The 15,576-nt window shown below is 49.8% G+C and overlaps 1 protein-coding gene across 4 annotated transcripts in view; it reads right to left on the reverse strand.

Moving 5' to 3' along the window:
• Positions 1-15,576, reverse strand: part of Phc2 (polyhomeotic homolog 2) — a 99,985-nt gene that overhangs the window by 42,121 nt on the left and 42,288 nt on the right. For 2 of the 4 annotated variants that reach the window (XM_034502203.2, XM_034502204.2), the window contains exons 2-5: positions 5,539-5,760; positions 2,389-2,547; positions 1,431-1,508; positions 789-953 (exon numbers count right to left, since the gene is read on the reverse strand). In XM_034502203.2, the coding sequence (XP_034358094.1) occupies positions 789-953; positions 1,431-1,508; positions 2,389-2,547; positions 5,539-5,706 (570 nt within the window). In that variant the 5' untranslated portion in view covers positions 5,707-5,760. Of the gene's footprint in view, positions 1-788; positions 954-1,421; positions 1,509-2,388; positions 2,548-5,538; positions 5,761-15,576 lie in introns of all 4 variants that reach the window. The other 2 variants (XM_076934169.1, XM_076934170.1) reach the window with 1 other exon arrangement.

Raw genomic sequence — 15,576 nt, forward strand, 5'->3', positions numbered from 1 at the left:
AGTGGGGGCATAAAGTGAAGTGTGGCTGGCAGCTAGTTGGCTGGGGACATGGAAGTCCGTCATATGCTGTCTGAGGCATTGCCTGGGAAGGGGAAAGTACCTGCAGTGACAAGCTCGGAACCAGTAAGAAAAATTAGGGAACAAGACCAGAATGGCCCTGAGAGTGATGCTCTGGCCATAACAGCAGAGGTAGGGAGGGACTACACTGTCTTCAGAATGGTGTCTTCATGGGTAAAAGAGAAAACTAGCTCTTCAGCATGAGGCACATGAGTGAGGACTTGTCAATTGGAGCCCACCACGGTTATGTGGTTGCTTCCCAGTCTGCTGTTCCCAGACCTAAGGACCCCTTAAGGACAGACATAAAGGAGAGATTCCAGGCATGCCAGTGCCAACTCGGGTATGTTCTGCATGGATGAGCTCACCTGCCTCAGAGTAGAACAGGTCAAGCTGAGAGGACTGTCATGGGAGCCAGCTCATCTCTGTGGAGCAGCTAGCATCTGTCTGCTCGCCTCTGAGTTCTAGGTACCATCTGGGCATGCATCTTTCCCTGTCTACCTAATTAGCTTGGAGTTGGGGAGGGAAGGGAGGCACTGTGGGTGACTTTCCCTGGCTCCATCTTAGACCTGGCCCTTCCTGAACCCTATGGCCTCCCACTCAGTCTCTGGTCTTCTTCTATCCCCTTCCTCCTGCATCTGGTTCCTAGTGTCCTCTGCTCCTCTCTCTAATCTCCCATCTTTCCTGATTATGTCCCCACAGTCCAGGGACACACCCAGGATGCACATACTCACCATCTGTGCCCTGAGGTACATCTGTGCTTGGCTGGCAGTCAGAGCAGGAGAGGATGTGTTGCCCAAGAGCACGGCCTGCTGGGCAAGGCCCGAGGCTGTGGCTGAATTGACACTCTGAGCCCGGTTGATAAGCTGGGCTGTTGCTGGGGAGGCTGCCAGATTGAGCTGATGAGAGAGATGTGCACATTAGAAAACAGGAGGCTGGTGCAAGCAGTGTCCCCAGAGGCTGGGGTGAGCAGAGCCCTTGGAGGCCTGGGCAGTGTCCCCTCTATTTTTTTTCCTCCCTCTTTTCCTGTTCTATGGCCTATGTGGTGTCCTTTAGGTGCATCTCTTGCTCTTGGCTCTAGGTGGTTCCTCTAGCTCTACCCCATAGCTGGCTTGGACACACAGCTGCAGGCTGGACCCTACGGTGTAAGCACAGTTAGCAACCGAACCTCGACGCCAGGAAGATGATGGGGTATTAATATCAGAGCTAGAAAGAGCACGCCTATTTTTTTTTTTCCTGGCAAGAGCAACTGATTCCAGCTATGACCCTACATGGCTAAGGCTTCCCCTCAGCTGGATCCAGGAACTAGCAAGCATCGTAGGCAAGAGCGGGTCCATGGATGTGGACTCTGCCTGCCATTCCCGTACCATACTCACTGAAGAAGATTGGGTGGGGGCCTGTGAGGACACACTGCTACCGGAAGTACTTCCTTGTCTGTTGGCCACCAGGCTTGCCTGGAAAAGAACAAACTCTGGTCATTAGTGTCTTCCATCTCAGTGATTCACGGACCACTGTTTTCCAGGAAGTGCTCTGAACAGTGATCAGGAAAGCAGTCCCTAGGGCCTAACCCCATTTTCCTTTTCCACATGGGCCTGGCCTCCTGCCTCATAAAGCACCAGTAATAACTGAATCTGTGTAGGAACCATTGAGAGCCCTGGTACTCTGACAGTTGGCCATCACCACTGCCCAGCAAACAACTCCAGCTCTCTCCAGACCTCCACCCCACCCACTCCATCCTTGAGGTCACTGGTACCACATGAGAGCTTTGCACACTGGAATGTCCAACCTGCCCCTCTCCTCTGGCCACTCAGTGTTACTCTGGCAGAGAGAGCTTCCCTGACCACCTGATGTAATTGCAGCCTCCTGGGGTCCAGCTGCAGCAGTTTATTAGTAAGAATCACAGCATTGATAAAGGGCTTGTTATTTGATCCAAGGAGGCAGGGTACACAGTGCACGCTGTGCCTGACATCAGCTTCACCCACAGAAGATGCATAAAACATTGCATTGGGTTGAAGGAATGAATCCATCAGTGAGCGTATGTCTCCCTCAGTGGAAGGAGAGAGCATCACCAGTCTCTAAATGGGCTCACCCAGCACTTGCTGGGCCAGCAGGTGAGAACCCCGGATATTCCACTCATGAGCAATAGGCCTTGGTATCTGTCTTTCACCAGCTTAAAGGACATGTGACAATAATACCTCCTTCTTGGGGGCTTCGTGGGGACCCTGAGCAGAACTGGGGAGGCAAAGCGATAGGACTTGTTTCCTCTCGTATCACTCCTGTATTACAATGCTGATTCGAAAAGAGCCTGGGCGCCAGGATTAGGCCATCCCTCACCTGCTGCACTGCTGCCAGGCTCTGGAGTTGTGCGCTGCTGAGGTGCTGCTGCTGCAAGGCCGCCGTCTGCAGCATGAGGTGCTGCTGCTGGGCGGCGTACATCTGCTGCAGGTACTGCGCCGCCGTGCTGGGCTGCCTGTGCAGGGCCTGCTGGATCACCTGAGGGGTGCAGGAGAGGAAACAGGAGTACCAACTGACCACACAGTGTGTCCTCTGCATTCATGCCTCCTCCATACATACCAGCTGCCCAGAGAAGGACCCCACGCCACTTCCCAGGTGGCACAGAGAGCCATTGGAGAGTTTTACGCCCGCCTGTCTTAATCTGTCAGATGCCTGTCTTCAGCTCCTGACTAACAGGGTGCTCTGCCTCAGCTGCCTGTACCCTGCTCCTCAGCCCACAACTTGGGAAACATAGCCTTCCATGCTAGGCTTGGTAGACACTCCCCTTACTCTGTACCCTCATATTCAAGGTCACAAGCAGAAGGGGCAGGGAAGAAAAGGTGACTCAGAAGGGTCATACAGAGCCAGGAAAGTTGACTAGCATCAAAGTAACTGCTTCCCTAGGTCAACCTGGAGCTCCCTGAGTCCTGTCATTCCCCTAAGAAGGTCTTTGTGGCCTCTGGGGGGGATGGCCATACCACGGAGGAAACATAATGAATGGGTTTAACTCTCCTTTCCCTCATCTCTTCTCTCCTTCTCTTCCTTTTTGTAGGGGCTGCCTTCTAGCAGCCATCTGTAAACGCTAGTTTTTGTTCCTCACTCACCATCAGCACAAAAGAGCCAGGAACCTTTTCCCTCCCTTCTTGGCCACCCCTTCCACATGTTGACCTGCACAGGCCCTAGCCCTGCTCCCCCATCCCGGTGCAGTCTCTGGTCTCAGGGTTGTCACTGACCAGCAGTGACTGGCAGAGAGTCTCTGGTGAGGATCTCTTCTCAGTGGCTCTAGGGCTCTTGGCTGGGGTTTGGGGGTTCAGTTCTAGCAGGTTGATGTCACAGATCTTCCAAGGGCTCTGGTGTCCCCCAGAACCCCATCTCCTATGAGTGTGTTTCTGATCCCTCTCTGCTTCAGTGTGTTCTACCCTGAGATCTTGCATAAAGGAATTAACTTTGTTGTCCCACTGCCTCCTGTCCCACATGTACTGACTCCCATACTAGGTCCATCTCCTTCAGATTCCTGACAGTGACCCCCCAGCAGCCCAGCCAGCAGTGGCAGGGATTCCGTGACTCCTCCACACTAGGGGTGATTTTCTCTGGAGTTGAGAGGAAGCCAGTGGTTCTGTCTGGGGCCTGAATACAGAGACCAACCAGAGCAGCAACCCTGAGAGCCTTTTGCCTACAGTTCTGGTGAGTGCCAGGGGATGGACACACTCGCCTGTGATGCTGAAAACAGAGCTAAAGACTCCAGTGTGAAAGGGCAGCAGAAGAGGCAACCGTGGGACAGGAAATGCAACTTGATGAAGTATGAACAGAGATAACTGGAGAGCAACAGGCCTGGTCTACAGCAGAGTTTCCCAGGCTTCCCACTCTCTGCTGTGGCTTCTCCCCCCATTCCCTTTTCTGGGCCTAAGACCAATGCAGGATGAGGTCACTTGCCTAGTTTATACAAACTGTAACAGCAGAGTTACTTAAAGTAAACATTTCTCAGTAGTGGTTTCTCTAACCTGCCCCATTTACAAGGAGGCTCAAATAGACAATAATAACCAATGGTAAGTGCTACCTGCTCGAGGATCAGGAGCCCTAGGTTCTTTTCTCCTCTTTACACTGGGTAGCCATTGCCTCATCTGAGACTTTGTTTTGTCACGTGTGGGCCTGTGCCTAGGGACAGGCACTCTCATCACTGAAGAAGACATACATGGTCAGCCACAGTGGTTGGTGCCTGTAAGCCTAGCATTGAGAGGCTGAGGCAGGAGGATTGCCATGGATGCCATGTTCAGCCTGTGCTGAACAGTGGGTTCCAGGCCAGTCTGGGATAGAGCGAGATCCTGTCTCACAGTAACAACAGAGCTTGCAAGGTAAACTGCTTAGCACACTGCCAGGCACACGCCATGACAGGTGGCAGCCACGCATAGGCACTGTGTCTAACTCCCTGGAGGACCTGACAAATAGCAAACTTTAGAGAAGTGATAAAGCTTCAATGACAAAGAGTTGTCTGGGCCACTTGTCTTCGAAAGCCTTACATTTTGTTTTTATGTGTGCATGTGTATATATGCATATCTGCATGTGTATCTGTGTATGCATGCACATGTGTATGTGTGAATGTATATGTGTTCACATGTGTGCTTGTCTGCATGTGCATATATACATGTGCATGTGTGCGTGTGCATGTGTGTATATTGTGTATGTGTGCATGTGTGTATATGTGTATGTATGTATATTGTTTGTGTATGTGTATTATATATGTGTACATGTATGTATTGTGTATGTGTAAGTGCATGTGTGTTGTGTATGTGTGCATGTACATGTGTGTATGTATGCATATTTGTATGTGTGTATGCATGTATTGTGTGTACATGTGTGTATGTGTGCATATTTGTATGTATGTATGCATGTATTGTGTGTGTACTGTGTATGTGTGCATGTGTGTATATGTGTATTGTTTGTGTGTGTATGTGTATTATATATGTGTGCATATGTATTGTGTATGTGTGAGTTTATGTATGTTGTGTATGTGTGAGCGTACATATGTGTATGTGTGCACATTTGTATGTGTGTGCATGCATTGTAAATGTGTGTGTATTGTGTATATGTGTGTGCATGTGCATGTATAGACCAGAGGCCATTCTTTTCTTTTGAGACAGGGTCTCTCACTTCTGGAGCTCACTTGACTAGGCTATGTGGCTGACCAATGAGTTCTAAGGATCCACTGTCTCCACTGGTGCTACAGAGTTTTCTCTGCAGACAGCATCCTCACCATCTATCCCTCAGGGGAGCCAGGGCTTTTCCCATCTAAGTTCTGTCTCAGCTTCCTGTGTTGGACCCATCTGGCACCACTTCCCCTCTTTTAATCACACACAAGTATATATTCACTGGCCCACACTCCCTTTTGCTCATTCTGGAGCTATCCTGTCTATCTCACTAGACTATACCAACGCTCTTTCTGGGCAGCCCTGTCAATGAAGGGATAGAATCCCAGGCTGATTAGGATTTTACCTGCACAGTCTGCCGGTCAGGAATACCACTGTACACAGAAATCTGAGGTGCAGTGGGGCGGCCACTGCCACCACCGCTGCTGCAGCCACTGCTACTATTAGTCCCACTGGTGTTCGTGGTGACGCTGGCCCGGCTGGACGTGTGGGGGACTGGCAGTTCATTCTCCATGGCCTATGGAATAGCACAGTCAGGGTGCTCAGGTGGCAGAAGAGCAGGCAGATGCTAGGAAGAAAGAGAAAAGAAACAAAAAGCTTAGCAAATGTTTGTTACATGGGCATGAACATTTGTTCCGCCACGTCCCAGCCTTTTGATTCTGTGAATTCTGTCATCTAGGATGAAAAACACTTGGAAAAATTGCGTCAGAAGTTAAGCTTATACCCTTGTTGTTGTTGTTTCCCAAATAAAACAGTACAAGCTACTTAGCACTCTACCTTGTAGGCTGTAAAAGACATGTAAAGCTTATTTGGAGCACATGGGATGATGTAGGTAGGTTACGTGCATTTGCATAAGGGACTTGGGCAGCTGCAGAGCTGAGGGTCTGGTTGGGCAGTCTGAGACTGGACAGGCACACGCCAGCTTTCCAAGCAGGCTGCCATGGGGCCACTTATGAACTCAGGCTTCTGTGATACTCTGATGTAGTTTTTAGAGACAGGCTCTTTCTATGTGGCTCTCTGTTGGTCTCAAACTCACCATCCTCCTATCTCAGCCTTCTCAATGCTCAGAGCTCGAGACCCAGCTCTCAACTGAGGCTTTGAGTCACTAGACCCCAGAATAATATGGTCAGGATGGGTTCTTTAGGAGACTTTGGAAATCAGGTGTGTCTGCTCTAAAGTCTAAGTTTTCTGCCAGAAGTAGTGGAGAAGAAGTAACAGAGAAGGGTTTCTGGAATGTTCTCCTGGTAGGGACTACCTTAGACCACTCCAACCTCTTCATCTTTGGAATGAAGAAAATGAATACCTGAAATTATTACCAGCTCTACCAAGCCCAGGGGGCGAAAAAGTGAGATTTAAAAATCTCCATCTTAACCAGGGGTTGTGAGCCCTTTGTGGGGGTCAAATGACCCTCCCTCTGGTGTCTCTAAGACCATAAAAAACCCCACAGATATTTACAATACAAAACAAGTTATGAAGTAGCAACAAAAATAATGTCATAGTTGGGGGGTCACGACGTGAGGAACTGTATCAAAGGGCTGCCGCAGTGGGGAGGTTGAGAGCCACTGCTCTGGAGAACAGAATGGGAAAAAGAGGCAAATCAAGAAATGACAGAAATAGTTGCTTTTGTTTTGAAAGACCAAAGAGCTTCAGGTGTTTGCAGATTCTGCGTTAAGGCTTCCCCCATGCCCTAGGGATCAGTGTGGAGCAGGTTCTACTTTATGTAGCTAACTAAAATCTCCTGCTTTGAAAATTTGATGGACTAGGGTCTGAATTTGGTTTAGCCAGTTTCTAGTTGGGGATCCTGCACAGCACAGTTTCTCAATCTGTCAAAGGTGACAGTCCACGAAGAACAAAGTAAAAGGCCATGCCAAGTGCCAGCAGGCTGTCTATCACCTACTTGGTGACGCCCCTGCCCCACTGATGCCATGGTTATAATACTGTCCAGTCTGGTTCCCACTGGTGACGCCCTCCCCCACTGATGCCATGGTTATAATACTGTCCAGTCTGGTTCCCACTGGTGACGCCCTCCCCCACTGATGCCATGGTTATAATACTATCCAGTCTGGTTCCCACTGGTGACGCCCTCCCCCACTGATGCCATGGTTATAATACTGTCCAGTCTGGTTCCCACTGTCTGTCTCTAATAAATCATGCTTCTCCCAAGACAGACTTGATGCAGTCTCTAGGAATCTGATGTCCTAGCCAGGAGGGAGCATCAGAAACCCCTCCAGAGGCTATTCAGTGGCCCAGATGTGTGCCCTCACCACCACCATTCAGTGGTCCAGATGTGTGCCCTTCACCATCACCATTCGGTGGCCCAGATGTGTGCCCTCACCACCACCATTCAGTGGCCCAGATGTGTGCCCTCACCACCACCATTCAGTGGCCCAGATGTGTGTCTTTCACTATCAACATTTGGTGGTCCAGATGTGTGCCCTCATCATCCGGCCTCTCAGGCCCAATGTCACAATGAAGAGAGCTTGGGAAAGAAGTGAGTGAAGAGCTGTGGGAGAGGCCCATTGGGCCTGAGTTCGAGTTCTGCTTTTAGTGTTTCATGCTCTTCCTAAACCTTTCCTCTTCCTATTCTTTCCTGTTTGTACACACATACACAGTACCAATATCTATTATATATCTCTATCTACCTATCTGTCTATCTATCTCTCCATCTCTCTATATATCCATCATCTATCATCCATCCATCCATCCATCCATCCACCTGTCTAGACATTCATTTTTATGTATTACATTCTGTAGATATTAAACCCTCTCCTTGTAGATGACACCAAAGTCATAAGGGAAAATATATTTTCATATTAATGAAAACATTGATTTGTATAAAGAACTGAAACAGATGTTAATGTCTGTCTCAATTTGAGGTTGACATTCCTCAAGCCACTTTCTTCAGACAGTAGGTTTCACCATGGGATTAAAAAAAAAGTGTAGGAAGGCAGCTGCAGAGATGGTTCGATGGGGATCTGGCCAGGTGAGCACGAGGAACAGAGTTTATATCCAGCACCCACATAAATGCCAGATGGATGTGATGGTCTGTAAATCGGAGCTTGAGAGGCAGAGACAGGGTATCCCTACAGCAAGCTGGACAGCTAGACTAGATAAACCTGAGCTCGGTCCAGCGAGAGACCCTGCCCTAGACATAAGGTAGACAGAGTGACTGGCACCTGATGTCAACCTTTGGACCCCACACACATGAGTAAGCCTTTAGTGTTTCATGCTCTTCCTAGACCTTTCCTCTCCCTACTCTTTCCTATTTGTACACACACACACACACACACACAGAGAGAGAGAGAGAGAGAGAGAGAGAGAGAGAGAGAGAGAGAGAGAGAGAGAGAAATGTCAAATGGCAGATGTGTTGGGGGTTGGGAATCCGGAGCCACTTCCAGGAGGCAAGTGGGTGCTTTGTCAAATACCTTTCTGCCTATGACCCAGATCACCAAGCAGATTTTTCCTAAGGCCTGTCTGCTTTTACTGCCACAGAGGCCCTTGTCCACACATCCCTCGGCCCTGACCTGCATTGGAGCCAGGCTTCACGATGGCCGGTCACGTGTTAAGGATACCTGTGGATGAGGGTGAGATGCATAGGCCAATAGTGTTAGCTGAGTCAGCACGGAGTTCCTGTGCCTGGCTCTGTCAACATCTGCCACATGTATGTTCCAAGAACAGGAGTCCAGGCTGACGAATAGCCATGCAAGACGCCATTCCTGGCCTTGCAGAAACTGAAAAGCTAGTTATCAAGTAAATTTAAAAATATATAACAAAATTATTTTTGTAGATTATCTATGTGGCGGGCCTAAATGCATGTTTGTGTTCCAGCAATGTGGGGGTCAGGGTGATGTTGGGCACTGTCTTTATTTCTCCTCACTTTATTGAGGTGAGGGCTCTCACTGTTCTGGTTAGTTTGGTCAGCCAGATTGCTTCAGGGATTCCCTGTCTTCCACTCCCATGTGCCAAGTTACGGGCAGACTTTTACGCAGATGCCAGAGTCTGAGTTCAAGTCCTCATACCTGTGCGGAACCCGCTGCAGCTGCTAAGCTGTCTCATCTGGCCAGCCCACAACTGTGACCTTGGCTAACCGGGTAATGGTAGCAGTCTCCACACATGGGCTTCCCAGGAAGGTCTTTACCTCCCTTTTTCTAAGTGTTGACCAAAACTGGAGTTCAGCTCACACTCTAAGACATCTCAGCTGAAGTGTTTGGAAGAAGTCAGACAGGAAACAGGCAGTCACAGTAACTGAGGCAGAGGATGTCCAGGTCCTGGGTGACTGGGTTTGGCTCGTAGTCTTTGCTTTTGCTGAACAGGTACTGTAGAGTGTACACTCAGGCCCTGTTGACAAACACTTGTGGCATTCCTCTGTGGAAACGCTGCCAAATAAGAACAGCACTGCTCCCGTGCAAAACTGACACTTCTCTTGGTCACACATTCTATAGTACACAGCCGTCCCCTTCCATTGCTGACCAGTGCCCGTCCTTCTTTGCTTTCCTTGCTCATGGCCTCTTACCTCCAGCTCCTCTCATTGAGGGACTCTTTTGGTTTTACTCCCTTGATGCCGGTTCCCTACTCTCCGTGACACCTGTGCTCACACTTACCCTCCATTACCCACGCATCTATGGCTGCATCCTGCCCCTGTGTTCTCTTGGTGCACATGCTCCTCCCACTGCGCTCTCTGGAAATAAAGAGTGCTCCCTCATTCCCGCTTTCCCACTATGTGATGGACCCTGCCCAGCTTTCAGCCCACTAATGGGGCCCCTCCTCCCAGTCTTGAATCTCTGTCTTCCCTCCCCTTCCCCCCTCACTGACCTGTCTGTGGTTCTCTGTGACAGTTACTGCTCAGCCTCCTCTCTCCTCTCAGGATCTCTTACACAGGCTGAATCAAGCACACTTCTCCCATAAGTACACACTTGCTCACTCCCCCTACAGCGCCTGCTCACTGGTGACGCACTGTCTCTCTGGCGCCCTCTGTCTGAGCTCCTGCTTTTAGTAGCTACAGCTTCCCAGGGTGCACCCTCTCAGGGTCTCTGTGGACCACTCAAGCACAGAACAGGGAAAGGAATGCCAGACTGGTTTGCACACCAGCTTTTCAATGTGTGCACAAACACTGACTACACTCAGAATGTGTTCACCACCACCACCACCACCACCACCACCACCACCACCTCCACCTATTTCTAGAACTTCTGTGACCATTAAGCAACAATTCCTTCCCCACTGTGTAGCCGTGGAACCCCTGGTGGTCTGAGATCTGTCTCTGCGAATCTGCCTTTTCTAGCATCTTAGATGAGTGGACCACACCATATATCATCCTCACAATGTTTTAAAGATTTATTCACATTGTATCATATGCAACAACTGTATTCCTCTTTGGGGTTAAATAATACTCCTCTCTATATGTGTGCATATCTGTGTGTGTATGTATATGTGTGTGCATATATTTGCATATGTGTGTCTCTGTGTGTGTACCACAGTTTGCTTCTCCATTCATCTGCTAATGACACTCAGGTTGCTTCCATCATTGGCAATGGCCCCTGTGAACAATGATCTAATTCTCCAGTACGTAAGTAGTATGTAAGTAAGAATCATGGGGCAATTCCATGGAGGGACATGTGGATATCAGATGTTCCTGCACCATTTGTTGAATTGCCACCATGTTTCTGGGGCTCACAGAGGTCCCCTCAAGCTACCTGGTGTGTGTCAAGCGCCTGTGTTGATTCTACCTGTCTTCCTCACTTCCATTATGCTGTCAACCCCTCAGGCTCAGGATCATTATGACTGACCTGAAAAGTCTTGGTCACCTGGCAACTTCACACCCCTGGGCTTACTGCCATGGCTACTGATGCTGTCCCTGTGCCCTGAAATGCTTTCCTTCCAGTTTTCATTACCAGACTATTCAGGTCAGCAGTGTAGTGTGAGTCCTGGGGAACAGCACAGAATGCGGCTTCCCGTAAGTCCTCCTGCCCCTTTCATAGTCAACCACAATGTCGCTTAAGCCATCCAATGGGAAGGCTGTTTGCACATGTGATGATTGTCTGTCTCACACTCACAGTGGACTACTACTGCAAGGAAGTCATTTTCTTGGTGTCTGCCTCCTGTACCCATGTGTCAAATGTGCCCTGCGTGCTTGGGGCCTTGGGCCAGCCTCCTTCTGCCTGCTGGAAGCTTAGTCTAGTTTCTGCCTCATCTGCAGAATTCTCCCAGCTAGTTTAGAACATAGACTACCCGTGGTTTAATCATAGTTTCCACCTGTGGTCTCTATACTATCTGTAGACATGGCTCAGTACCACAGCAGTTGGTCCCCACAGCAGATGCTTTAGTATACCCATGACCACCATAGAGAGCAGTTATTAATGTCCCAGTTTTGTCAATAAGAAATTATCTAAGCCAAGTGTGCTGAGGCAGAAGGATTTCCATGAGTCTAAGGTCAGTCTTAAATGGTGAGTCTGGGTTAGCTTGGACTATAGAGTAAGATTTTGTCTCAAAATATAGACACTGACACAGACAAATGGGGTGGAGATATCTAATTTATCTAAGCTCATCACAAAACTGGCAGTCCAAAACCAGGTGTGACTTCAAAGCCATTACCTGCAACTTCAGGGAATCTGACCTGGCCCACTGTTTTGGTGACACTGGGTCCAGTCCCTGTCAGAACATACCAGAGCAAAGTAATGGAGAGTACTAGGCTGACTCCTCTAATTACTGTCTATCAAATATTTATACAAAACCATCCCTCTATAACATTTATACATGCATGATATTATGCATGTGTACCCATCAACTAGTTCAAGAAACCAGACATCACAAATTCCCTTGTTTTTCCTAAGCAAAAACCAAGGCCTAGTTTCTGAGGAAGAGAGTGACATAGTCAAAGTGACATGGCTGTGACTCTCTCTTCTAGGACCATGGGAGGAATCCCCAGCAGCCAGGGTTAGTTAACTGGACTTACCCAGCCAGAGGGCTAGAACTCATCCTGAGGGGAAACCAAAGCAAGTTGGTCTCCTCATGCAGGAGCATGCACTACGACAGCTTCCAACGTCTGCTTCTACAGTTTGTGTGGCAAAGCTTCCATCTCTCTCCTCACATGCTCCTTCTGCCTCAAAGCTTCGGGTGGCTGGGCAGCAGAGGAGGCCTCCTGGAGTTTTAGCTAGGGTGACTGATGTGTCTGTCTGTGGACTCTCATTAGGGCCTGCCTACCACATGAGAAATAGGAAAATGGAAATTTCACAGCGCCCATGCTTTAAACATTTATCCACTCCTCCTCAATTTCCTCTTACTTCCTGGTTTCGGTCCCCTTCTCTTCCTTCTAATGACTGCCTCATTCCTTCCCAAGGCCACCCACCCCTGTGGACTCCCGCTGTGAACCACAGCCAAGTCTCACTAATGGCTGACAGCCAGAAGTAGAAATCTGTTTTTCTCTGGTTCCAACTTACTGTGTGGTTCTGTGTGGGGCTGAGTTCCAAAGCCGCCGTTCCTGTTTCAGTCAGGCCTCCCTCCCAACCACAAGGGACCACTTTGAACGATGTGCTGACTGGAACTGGCTTGGATAGCGATCTTATTACAGGTCTCTGAGGCCTACAGGGCTTGAGACCCGGCAGCTGGAGAAATGCTGATGGTTCTGTCCTTTCAGGAGCCGCCAAGTCTAGGAAACACTAGGCCTTTGTCCCCAGGGTCAGGGAAATCCATTTGCTGTGGATTATTACGGCTGTGATAGCGTTCCAGGGAGGCAGAGGGGAAGATACTGAAAACAGCTCTTCAACCCTCACCAGAGCCATGGGTCTGGCGGGATGAGGCTTTCTAATGGGATCAGGGCTTGACAGGAAGTGAGAGGTCTAGTGAGCCCCACAATGGCTGCTCCTGATGCCAGCATATCAGCCTCTGTGTTGAGTCTGAAAAGGCAGTGTGAAGGGTTCATCTTGGGTGCCTTGCTCTTTGAGGGAGGAGACAATAATCGAGAATTCAGCTCTCTGGACTGAGGGAGCTAGAGGAGACCCCCTTCTACTTCCAGGTTGCAGGGTGAACACCTGCAGCCTCATCCTGTGCAGAGCTCCGGCAGCAATGTGAAGGCACAGAGACACTGGGCAGCTCAAACCTTCCTCCAGATCCCCAGTCCTCTGTGCCTGCCGTGTCTCTTACAAACCAAGGTAAAGAGAACTGGGAGATGTCAGTGGATGAAATGCTTGCCCTGCAAGCACAAGGGCCTGAACTTGATCCCTCAGGACCTAAAAAGCTGGATGTATCAGCATGTACCTGGAACCCCAGCACTGGGTGGCAGGGTACAGAGAGAGCAGGATCCCTGGGCTTGCTGGCCAGCTAGTCCAGTCAAACCAGCAAGCTTCAGGTTCAGCATGAGACTATGTCTTAACAAATAAAGTGGAGATGGCTCAGCAGTTAAGAGCACTGATGGCTCTTCCAGAGGTTCTGAGTTCAATTCCCAGCAACCACATGGTGGCTCACAACCACCTGTAATGGGATCTGAAGCACTCTTCTGGTGTGTCTGAAGACAGCTACAGTGTACACATATAAAAATAAATAAATACATAAATAAATAAAATTTAACAAATAAAATGGACAAGCAATAGAGGAAGGCACCTGACAGCGACCTCTGGACTCCACACACACGCATGCGCCTGCACACATGCCTCATTCCCACACACACGCGCATGCGCCTGCACACATGCCTCATTCCCACACACACGCATGCGCCTGCACACATGCCTCATTCCCACACACACACGCATGCGCCTGCACACATGCCTCATTCCCACACACACGCATGCGCCTGCACACATGCCTCATTCCCACATACACACAGGAGCACATACACTCATGGCAGGGGTGGGGGCAGGTAATCAAATGAAAGTAAACTAAGTTAATTAATGAAAGGCAACAAAGGCTTATTGGAGGCGCAGACAGACAGACAGACCACTGCTCTAGTCATCCAGACAATGATCTCATAGCAAAACACACACAGTGCGTTCACATGAGCAGTCTTTTTCCTGCTGAGGCCTGGGATTTCTTGGTACCATAGAAAGGGCAGATTCTATCAAGCTTTATACTCCAGCCTGGTGCTGATTTGTTGACAAGCATTTGCAGAAGAAAGAGAAAGATTTGATCTTACTTGTAGACACATTTGGCAAAGGCCCCACTCTGGTCCTGCCTGGGGAGAATAAGGTGTGAGGGTGGGTTTGTCTTAGCTCGGGAAGCTTTAATCTCACAGTTCTGAGGCGGTCCAGTCTCCCTCAGGTCTTTAGATGACATGAGGAGTGAAAAGAGGCAAGGACTGGTGAACATTGCTGTGAGCCAAGCAGCAAACTGGGAGAGGCCAGAAGGACTCAGAGGGCACTGCCTGGGACCCTTCCACTCGGACTTCTGGTCTCCAGAGCTGAGAGAACACAGTTCTCTTCAGTTTCAGACAACCTTGTTGGTCATGGCAGCCCTAGAAAGCACTAAAATGTACTGCCTACATCTAACCCTCATGAGCCAACGGGGTCAGATGAAACTTGTAGGAAAATTGCAGAGACATAACCCAGACTCGCCAACATAAGGGCTCTGCGTGTTCACATCAGGGGGTCTCAACATGTGGCCTCAGCAAATTCTCCAAGAATGTCAGCTCTCAGGCCCTCTTCAGACCCAGAGAAGCAGGGATTCCAAGATGGGTTCAACAACTGTGGCACGACCAGCCACGCGGGGTTTCTGATGCACCGAAGGCTGAAAGCCACTGCCAGAAGGCTACTGTCAGACCTCTAAGAGACAAAAAAGGAATGGCCATGTGCCTGAGACAGTTCACACACAGTTCCTCAAAAGTGCTGGGTCTCAAAATTAGGGGAACGAGAAGAGAGACTTAACAAATGGAGTCTCTCCCGTGATGGAAATCAAGGAGCAGCTGTGTAAAGGGACACAGCGCTGGCTGCTCTCAGAGACCTTCCCAAGGCATCTGACTCATTGCCTCTCCTGTGCCCCCATGCCACACATTAGAGCATTCTGTCTCCCACTACCCTTCACTGAGGCCACTCCCTATGTCCCACCTCCCTGGCAGAATCTGATTTCCTGTGCCAGCCACTCCACATGTCTGTTCTTCCTAGAGCCCAGCCTTGGCTTGGTGTCTTCATCCAGCCTTTGTCACATTTCCTGAGTGTGTGTGCGTGTGTGCGTGCGCGTGCGCGTGCGCGTGCGTGTGCGTGCGTGCGTGTGCGTGTGCGCGTGCGCGTGTGCGTGTGCGTGTGCGTGTGCGCGTGTGCGTGTGCGCGTGCGCGTGTGCGTGTGCGTGTGTGTGCGCGTGTGCGTGTGCGTGTGCGTGTGTGTGTGCGTGTGTGCGTGCGTGTGTGCGTGCGCGTGCGCGTGCGCGTGCGTGTGCGTGCGCGTGTGTGTGTGCGTGTGC

The sequence above is a fragment of the Arvicanthis niloticus genome, chromosome 5 (genome assembly GCF_011762505.2).
Source record: "Arvicanthis niloticus isolate mArvNil1 chromosome 5, mArvNil1.pat.X, whole genome shotgun sequence".
NCBI classification, from domain to species: domain Eukaryota; kingdom Metazoa; phylum Chordata; class Mammalia; order Rodentia; family Muridae; genus Arvicanthis; species Arvicanthis niloticus.